Below are 9,391 nucleotides of genomic sequence, written 5' to 3'. Positions count from 1 at the left end.
AACCTGTTGAACTTTTTTTCTCAGAAAAACCCAGCCCACCAGAAAAACTTGGAGTGACAAACGTCACAAAGGACAGCGTTTCTCTGTCATGGCTAAAACCAGAACACGATGGTGGAAGCAGAATTGTGAGCTACCTCATTGAGGCTCTTGAGAAAGGACAGCAGAAATGGGTTAAGTGTGCAGTTGTAAAGACAACTCATCATGTTGTCCATGGTCTTAAGGAGAATGTTGACTATTTCTTCAGAGTGTCTGCAGAAAACCAAGCAGGGTTAAGTGATCCTAAGGAACTACTTCTTCCTGTTACAGTTAAAGAACAATTAGGTAAGCCGGCTGTCATGAGACAAAAGTCAATATGCATTAAATTGAATTCATATTTTAGAATAGATAGCATTTTTTAATTATTTGAAAATGTTTTTGTTTTCAGAATCTCCTGAGATTGACATGAAGGGCTTCCCTCACAACACTGTGTATGTTCGGGCAGGTTCAAACCTGAAAGTTGAAATTCCAGTTTCTGGAAAACCATTGCCAAAGGTGACATTGTCTAGAGATGGCGCACCAATCAAACCCACCTTGAGATTTCACACAGAAACAACAGCAGAAAGTTTCATTGTTAACCTTAAAGAAAGTGTGGCTGCTGATGCTGGCAGATATGATATCACTGCTGCTAATTCGAGTGGCACCACAAAGTCATTCGTTAATATTGTTGTGCTGGATAGACCAGGTCCTCCTGTTGGTCCTGTTGTCCTTAGTGATATCACTGAGGAGAGTGTAACACTCAGATGGCAGCCACCAGCTTATGATGGCGGAAGTCAAGTTACCAACTATATTGTACTGAAAAGAGAAACAAGTACAGCTGCCTGGTCTGAGGTCTCTGCAACCGTTGCTAGAACTGTTATTAAAGTCATGAAACTCACAACAGGAGAAGAATACCAATTCCGCATTAAAGCTGAGAACCGCTTTGGCATCAGCGATCACGTTGACTCACAATGTGTAGTTGTCAAACTTCCTTACAGTAAGTAACGCTCTTCTCACACAGCAGATCAAAATTCTAATGTTCAGATGTTGAAAGGCTCATTTTGTTAACGATCGCTTCTTTTAATATCACCAGCTACCCCTGGTCCTCCTTCCACACCGTGGGTCACTAGTGTCACCCGAGAGAGTATTACAGTCGGATGGCACGAACCAGTCACTAACGGTGGCAGCCCTGTCATTGGATACCACTTGGAAATGAAGGACAGGAATAGCATATTATGGCAGAAGGCTAACAAGACCCTCATTCGCACAACTCACTTTAAAGTCACCACCATCAGTGCCGGCCTTATCTATGAATTTAGAGTTTATGCTGAAAATGCAGCTGGTGTTGGAAAAGCAAGTCATCCTTCTGATCCGGTCCTTGCAATTGATGCTTGTGGTATGTATTCCATAGAAAATAAAGAAACCCAACCACTGAAATAGTGCTTTTCCTTTTCCCCTGTGATATTCTTTCTTGTGGAGTAAGCTAATACCCAAAACATTTGTTAGTATTATTATAAAGATTGTTATTCATTTGCAATATTTTCATGTTTTCTATCACAGAACCACCAAGAAATGTTCGTGTCTCAGATATTTCCAAGACTGCTATTACTTTGTCATGGCAGAAGCCAGCATTTGATGGTGGTAGCAAGATCACTGGATACATTGTAGAAAAACGTGATCTACCAGATGGCAGATGGTCAAAAGCTAGTTTCACCAATGTTATTGAGACTCAGTTCACAGTATCTGGTCTGACACAGAATTCCCAGTATGAATTCCGAGTCTTTGCCAAGAATGCTATTGGTTCCATTAGTAATCCATCAGATGTTGTGGGTCCTGTTACCTGTGTTGATACATATGGTAAGTGTTTTGCAATGATATAACAGTTTTATGTGCTTCTTAAAGTCAGTGCTGTTTTGTAGAACCATAGCCTTTTCAATACAGAAAACTAACTTGTCTTGATAAACTTGAATGATGGTGAACTTTTTGAGCATGATTGTAATTAACATCTTTGGCTGTATCTGCGTTTGTTTGAGTTGTGGCATGTTGATTCTTTCAACGACAGAAGTAAGCCCATGTCCCATGGCCAAAGTGATATTTATAACACATAGTTGCCTTTTTTTTTTTTTTTTTTTTGGTAGTGTTGTAACTCATTCCAGCTTTCTGATTTAAATTACTCATGCTAGCTTCAATCAATATCTGTAAAATGCTTGTAACTGTTAGTTTAGAAAAAGTATTGCTTATTTTTACTTTTATTAAAGACAAGTCTTAACTGTTTTGTTTTTTATTCTTATTTTTTCTTAAGGTGCACCTGAAATCGATGTGCCGCCAGAATATACAGAAGTAGTGAAATACAAAGCAGGAACTTCTATTAAGCTAAAACTAGGCATTTCAGGAAAGCCTATACCAACAATTGAATGGTTCAAAAATGGCAATGAGCTGCAAAGCAGTTCACTACTGTCTATCGAGAACACAACAGAATTTGCTTCTATACTCATCAAGGATGCAACTCGACTTAACAGTGGCACCTATGAATTAAAACTGAAGAATGCCATGGGATCAGCCTCTGCCCATGTGCGATTACAGATACTCGGTATGTCTTGAGAAATTACTGTGTAACACTGTTAAACAATAATCTACTAAAAAATTCTTAACACCTTGTTTTTGGCATTTTATACAGACAAACCTGGACCCCCAACTGGACCAATACAGTTTAAGACAGTCACTGCAGAAAAGATCACAATAATGTGGGACCCTCCAGCAGATGATGGTGGTGCACCTGTAACACACTATGTTGTTGAAAAGCGGGAGACAAGTCGTGTTGTATGGTCTTTAGTTTCTGAGAAAGAGGAGGGGTGTATTATAACTACAACAAAACTTGTCAAAGGAAATGAATATGTGTTCCGTGTCCGTGGTGTGAACAAGTTTGGAGTTGGTGATTCCTTGGAGTCTGAACCAGTTATAGCCAAAAACTCATTTGGTAAGAACCATATAACATCAGTAATAGAACTGAATCATCCTATCTGGTATTTGCACATAGTGTTCACCTACTGACATATATGTATATTTTTTTAATTTAGTTGCACCTGGACCACCTGGTGTACCAGAAGTCACAATGATAACCAAGAATTCTATGACTGTTGTCTGGAGTAGGCCCACTGTTGATGGAGGTAGCGAAATATCAGGATATTTTCTTGAGAAGCGTGACAAGAAGAGTCTTAGCTGGTTCAAGGTTACTAAGGAAACCATTCGTGACACCAGACAGAAAGTAACAGGTCTGACTGAAAACAGTGAATATCATTTCCGAGTCTGTGCAGTCAATGCGGCTGGACAAGGTCCATTCTGTGAAGCATCTGACTTCTACAAAGCTGTAGATCCTGTTGGTAAGAAACAACGTGCAATATGTGTAATTGGTTAGAGATCAATAGGCAGCAAGCAATTAAGATGGCTTGCGGCAGTGTAACTGCAGGATATTTTATTCCTTTTTATGATTACTTGTAGTATGGTTTTTGACTTTCTTTTCTTAAACTGTCACTTACAGATAAGCCAGGCTCACCAACAAAATTGAAGGTTGTGGATACAACTAAGACATCTGTCACCCTTGGCTGGATTAAACCTACTTATGATGGAGGAAGTCCGATTACCAGCTATGTGGTTGAGAAAAGGGAAGGTGAAGAGCAAGAATGGACTATAGTCAGCTCTAAGGGAGAAGTGAGAACAACTGAATATGTTGTCTCCCACCTTCAGCCAAGCATTAATTATTATTTCCGTGTCTCTGCTATAAATTGTGCTGGACAAGGAGAGCCTATTGAAATGACAGAGCCTGTTCAAGCTAAAGATATTCTCGGTACTGTACCTTTCTATAACTTTTCTGTGGTTTTATTTTTCAGACCTTTTTTTATTTTACCTTCCAAATATGCATTATTCATTTTTATCTATTTCCACAGTGGCACCAGAGATTGATCTGGATGTTGCCCTCCGGACCTCTATCATTGCTAAAGCAGGTGAAGATGTGGAAATAATGATTCCATTCAAAGGAAGACCTCCTCCAACTGTCACATGGAGAAAGGGTGACAAAAATCTCGGAACTGATGAAAAATATATCATCCAGAATACAGAATCATCAACATTACTTTCTATTCCTCAAGTTACCCGAGATGACACAGGAAAATATGTTCTTACAATTGAAAATGGAGTTGGAGAACCCAAATCATCATTTGTGAATGTGAAGGTACTTGACACACCATCTGCCTGCCAGAAGCTGCAGCTTAAGCATGTTTCTCGTGGCACAGTTACATTGGTATGGGAGCCACCTCTCATTAATGGTGGTTCTGAAATAACAAATTATGTTGTTGAAAAAAGAGATGCTACAAAGAGGGCCTGGTCAACTGTAACAACAAAGTGTTCTCAAACTACCTTTAAGCTAACTAACCTGTCAGAAAAGACTGCGTTCTTCTTCCGTGTTCTTGCTGAAAATGAAATTGGACTGGGTGAGCCTTGTGAGACATCTGAACCAGTGAAAGCTGCAGACGTACCAGGACCTATAAAAGACCTTGCCATGAAAGATTCTACAAAAACTTCTGTTAAATTGCATTGGAGCAAACCGGACTATGATGGTGGTAGCATTATATCAGACTACATTATTGAAAAGAAACTGCAGGAAGAAAAGGAATGGACATATGCAGGCACAAGCAAGAGCTGTGAATTTGAAGTTGAAAGACTTAAAGAGCTGTCTATCATGGAATTCAGAGTCTTTGCAAAAAATGAAAAAGGCATGAGTGATGGTGTTACTGTTGGACCCATTACAGTGAAAGAATATATAATAACACCAGAAGCTGACCTTTCTGACATTCCTGGAGGTCAAATCAGTGTGCGAATTGGGCACAACCTTCACATTGAACTGCCCTATAAGGGTAAACCTAAGCCATCAATGAGCTGGCTGAAGGACAACCTCCCTCTTAAAGAAACTGAACATCTTCGTTTCAAGAAAACTGAAAACAAGATAAGCTTAAGTATCAAGAATGTGAAAAAGGAGCATGGTGGCAAATATACTTTGATTCTTGATAATGTTGTCTCCAGAAAAACATTTACAATCACTGTCATCACTCTTGGTCCACCATCTAAGCCAAAAGGACCCTTAAGACTAGATGAAGTCAAAGCAGATAGTGTAGTTTTGTCATGGGAAGCTCCTGAAGATGATGGGGGAGGTGAAATTACTGGCTACAGTATTGAGAAAAGAGAAACTTCTCAAATGAACTGGAAGCTGGTGTGCTCGAGTGCTGCTAGAACAACTTTCAAAGTACCAAACCTCGTTAAAGACACTGAATATCAGTTTAGAGTCCGTGCAGAAAACAGATACGGAGTAAGCCCACCTCTTGTCTCAGCAGATGTTGTGGCAAAGCATCAATTCAGAACACCAGGTGCACCAGGCAAGCCTGTTGTATACAATGTAACTGCTGATGGAATGACCATTGCGTGGGATGCTCCTGCTTATGATGGCGGTTCAGAAATCATTGGCTACCACGTTGAAAAGAAGGAGAGAAACAGTATTTTGTGGCAGAAGGTTAATGTTGCATTAATATCTAGCAGAGAATACAGGATTACTGGGCTAGTTGAGGGTCTGGATTACCAGTTCCAAGTGTATGCAGAAAACACTGCCGGTCTAAGCCGAGCCAGCGAGCCAAGCAAGTTTACTTTGGCAGTCTCTCCAGTAGGTGAGTGAATGACCAGTCATCCCCCAAAATTCTAGTGTTCTAGATTATGGTGAACAGTAATAAAAAATAATTCTTCATTGTTTTTACCCCCTTTCAGATCCACCTGGTACTCCTGATTACATTGATGTCACCAGAGAAACAGTCACTCTTAAATGGACCCCCCCACTGCGTGATGGAGGCAGTAAGATTGTGGCCTACAGTATTGAGAAGCGGCAAGGAAGTGAAGACCGGTGGCTGAGATGTAACTTTACTGATGTCAGTGAATGCCAATATACAGTTACAGGACTTAGTCCAGGTGATCGATATGAATTCAGAGTGCTTGCAAGAAATGCTGTTGGTACCATCAGCCCACCTTCACAGTCTTCAGGCTATATCATGACCAGAGATGAAAATGGTAAGATTTCTTAACATAATTGTTTGGATACTGGAGCCAAGTAGACCTTGTGGAAGATGGGAGGTCACAGGGGGGAGAAATGTTTGACTGCCCTTCCACTCAACTCAGAATCATGCTCCAGCATAGGAGGAACTAAATGGAGGACCCAAACCTGACAGACATGTGTAATCATTGCTACATTAGAGTAACAACATACAATAGTCTTTTTCACCTGTTGTAGAATGTTGCTAACAGGAAAAATAAGCTTACAGTTTGTAATTCTGTATATAACAATGTTTTATAATTACTGAGTTAAGAAGACTATATTTTCCTTTTTCAGTTGCTCCAACAATTGAATTTGGCCCTGAGCACTTTGAAGGCCTAACTGTTAAAGCTGGAGAGAGCATTAGACTTAAAGCTTTAATTAAAGGACGTCCAGTACCTAAGGTGACATGGTTTAAGGATGGCAAGGAGATTGAAAAAACAATGAGTATAGAAATAACTACAGGTATTGGATATAGCACAATCTTCATTAGAGATGCTACCCGGGATCATCGTGGAGTGTACACAGTAGAAGCCAAAAATGCATCAGGCACTAAACGAGAAGACATTACATTCAGAATACAAGGTATCACACCAAATGCTTTTAGTACAATTTTTTATACCAATATTTTACCTAAGTGCCAATAAATTAAAATTCCAAACTTTTTATTTTGCAGACACACCAGGAAAAGTTGGTGGACCAATACGATTCACAAACATCACTGGAGAAAAAGTGACATTATGGTGGGAGCCTCCTGCTAATGATGGTTGTGCTTCTATTTCCCACTACATCATTGAAAAGCGTGAAACCAGCAGGATTGCATGGGCATTAGTTGATGACAAGTGTGAAGCTTGCAGCTACACTGCACTTAAATTAATTAAAGGCAATGAGTACCAGTTCCGTGTCTCTGCAGTAAACAAATTTGGAGTTGGCAGACCATTGGAGTCTGATCCAGTTGTAGCACAAATACCTTACAGTAAGTTTCCATCTCATTCTGTGGAAATAACTGTAGAGTTACAATCTTCTATTTCTAATTATGTTTTTCTTTTCCTTTTTTTCTTTTTTCCTTTTTTCTTTTTTTTTTTTTTTTAGCTCTTCCCGATGCCCCAGGAACACCAGAGCCCACTAACGTAACAGGAGACAGTATCACTCTGACATGGGCAAGACCGAAGTCAGATGGTGGAAGTGAGATAAATGAATATATTCTAGAAAGGAGAGAAAAGAAGAGCATGCGCTGGGTTAAAGTGATCAGTAAGAGGCCCATTGCTGAGAACAGATACAGAGTAACTGGCCTTATTGAAGGCAACGAATATGAATTCCATGTCATGGCTGAAAATGCTGCAGGAGTTGGACCTCCAAGTGATGTTTCAAAGCTAATTAAATGCAGAGAACCAGTTAGCCCACCTAGTGCACCTAATGTCGTAAGGGTGACGGATACATCAAAGACTAGTGTAAGCTTAGAGTGGACCAAACCAGTTTTTGATGGCGGTATGGAAATAATTGGATACATTATTGAAATGTGCAAAGCTGATCTAGAAACATGGCAGAAAGTCAATGCAGAGACTGTTCTTGCTACTAAATATACCGTGGTTGATCTGGAGGCAGGAGAACACTATAAATTCAGAGTGAGTGCAGTCAATGGTGCTGGCAAAGGAGAAAGCTGTGAAGTTCCTGCATCAGTCCAAACTGTAGACAGGCTTTCTGCACCTGAAATTGACATTGATGCAAACTTCAAGCAGACTCACATTGTGAGAGCAGGTGCAAGTATTCGCCTATTTATTGCCTTCTCTGGAAGACCTGTTCCCACTGCTGTGTGGTCCAAAGCAGATGCAAATCTGAGCTTGCGTGCTGACATTCAAACCACTGACTCATTTAGCACATTGACTGTGGAGGAATGCAATAGAAACGATGCTGGCAAATATGTCTTTACTGTGGAAAACAACAGTGGAAGTAAGTCAATTACATTTACTGTCAAGGTGTTGGACACTCCTGGTCCACCTGGTCCTATTACATTTAAGGATGTGACCCGAGGATCTATTACTTTAATGTGGGATGCTCCTGTACTGGATGGAGGTTCACGTATTCATCACTACATTGTGGAAAAACGGGAAGCAAGCCGTCGTAGCTGGCAAGTGGTGAGTTCAAAATGCACTCGACAAATCTTTAAGGTCACTGATCTGGCAGAAGGTGTTCCATATTACTACCGAGTGTCAGCAGAAAATGAATATGGCGTAGGTGAACCTTGTGAGTTGACGGAACCAATTGTAGCCACTGAAGAACCTGCACCACCTAAGAGATTAGATATTGTCGATACTACCAAATCTTCTGTAGTTTTAGCTTGGCTTAAACCTGACCATGATGGTGGTAGTCGTGTTACTGGGTACCTTCTTGAAATGAAACAGAAAGGCTCTGACAAATGGATTCCGGCTGGTCAAACCAAGCAACTTACTTTCACTGTTGAAGGCCTTGTGGAAAACACTGAGTATGAGTTCCGGGTCAAGGCAAAGAACGATGCTGGCTACAGTGAGCCAAGAGAAGCTTTCTCTTCTGTTATCATTAAAGAGCCACAGATTGAACCAACAGCAGATCTCAGTGAAATAAGCAGACAACTCATAACATGCAAGGCTGGAAGCACTTTTACTATTGATATACCAATTAGTGGCCGCCCAGCTCCAAAAGTGACATGGAAACTTGAGGAGATGAGGCTGAAGGAAACTGAGAGAGTTACCATCAAGACAACAAAAGACAGAACCACACTGACAGTAAAGGACAGTATGAGAGGCGACTCTGGGAAATACTACCTCACGCTTGAAAACACTGCTGGCGTGAAAACATTCACTGTCACAGTGGTAGTCATAGGACGGCCAGGTCCAGTCACTGGCCCAATTGAAATATCATCGGTCTCTGCTGAATCCTGTGTGTTGACCTGGAAAGAACCTGAAGACGATGGTGGCAGTGATATTACAAACTACATTGTAGAGAAACGTGAATCTGGCACAACAGCATGGCAGCTGGTAAATTCGAGTGTAAAACGTACACAGATCAAAGTCACCCGTCTCACAAAATACCAGGAGTACAGTTTTCGAGTAAGCTCAGAAAACAGATTTGGAGTCAGCAAACCCCTTGAATCAAAAACTGTAGTTGCTGAACATCCATTTGGTAAGTGAAACATTTTTACTTTTAAGTTGTTGTTCTCTTCTGGCTGTTATGTTTTTAATAACTAATATTTTCCCAACCTCCCATTTGTGT

At 40.5% G+C, this 9,391-nt stretch overlaps 1 protein-coding gene across 7 annotated transcripts in view; it reads left to right on the top strand.

Annotated features, from left to right (window-relative positions):
• The window catches only part of TTN (titin), a 239,716-nt gene that overhangs the window by 211,688 nt on the left and 18,637 nt on the right, over positions 1–9,391 (top strand). For all 7 annotated transcript variants that reach the window (XM_052675513.1, XM_052675512.1, XM_052675511.1 and 4 more), the window contains 13 exons: positions 25–321; positions 425–1,012; positions 1,109–1,411; positions 1,576–1,872; positions 2,318–2,605; positions 2,693–2,992; positions 3,093–3,395; positions 3,554–3,859; positions 3,960–5,726; positions 5,824–6,120; positions 6,440–6,727; positions 6,819–7,118; positions 7,235–9,301. In XM_052675513.1, the coding sequence (XP_052531473.1) occupies positions 25–321; positions 425–1,012; positions 1,109–1,411; positions 1,576–1,872; positions 2,318–2,605; positions 2,693–2,992; positions 3,093–3,395; positions 3,554–3,859; positions 3,960–5,726; positions 5,824–6,120; positions 6,440–6,727; positions 6,819–7,118; positions 7,235–9,301 (7,401 nt within the window). The remainder of the gene's footprint in view (positions 1–24; positions 322–424; positions 1,013–1,108; positions 1,412–1,575; positions 1,873–2,317; positions 2,606–2,692; positions 2,993–3,092; positions 3,396–3,553; positions 3,860–3,959; positions 5,727–5,823; positions 6,121–6,439; positions 6,728–6,818; positions 7,119–7,234; positions 9,302–9,391) is intronic.

Source organism: Tympanuchus pallidicinctus, unplaced genomic scaffold (genome assembly GCF_026119805.1).
Source record: "Tympanuchus pallidicinctus isolate F22 unplaced genomic scaffold, pur_lepc_1.0 scaffold15, whole genome shotgun sequence".
Lineage (NCBI taxonomy): Eukaryota > Metazoa > Chordata > Aves > Galliformes > Phasianidae > Tympanuchus > Tympanuchus pallidicinctus.
The sequence above is the reverse complement of the archived record's forward strand: the minus strand, read 5'-3'. Positions and strand labels throughout refer to the sequence as shown.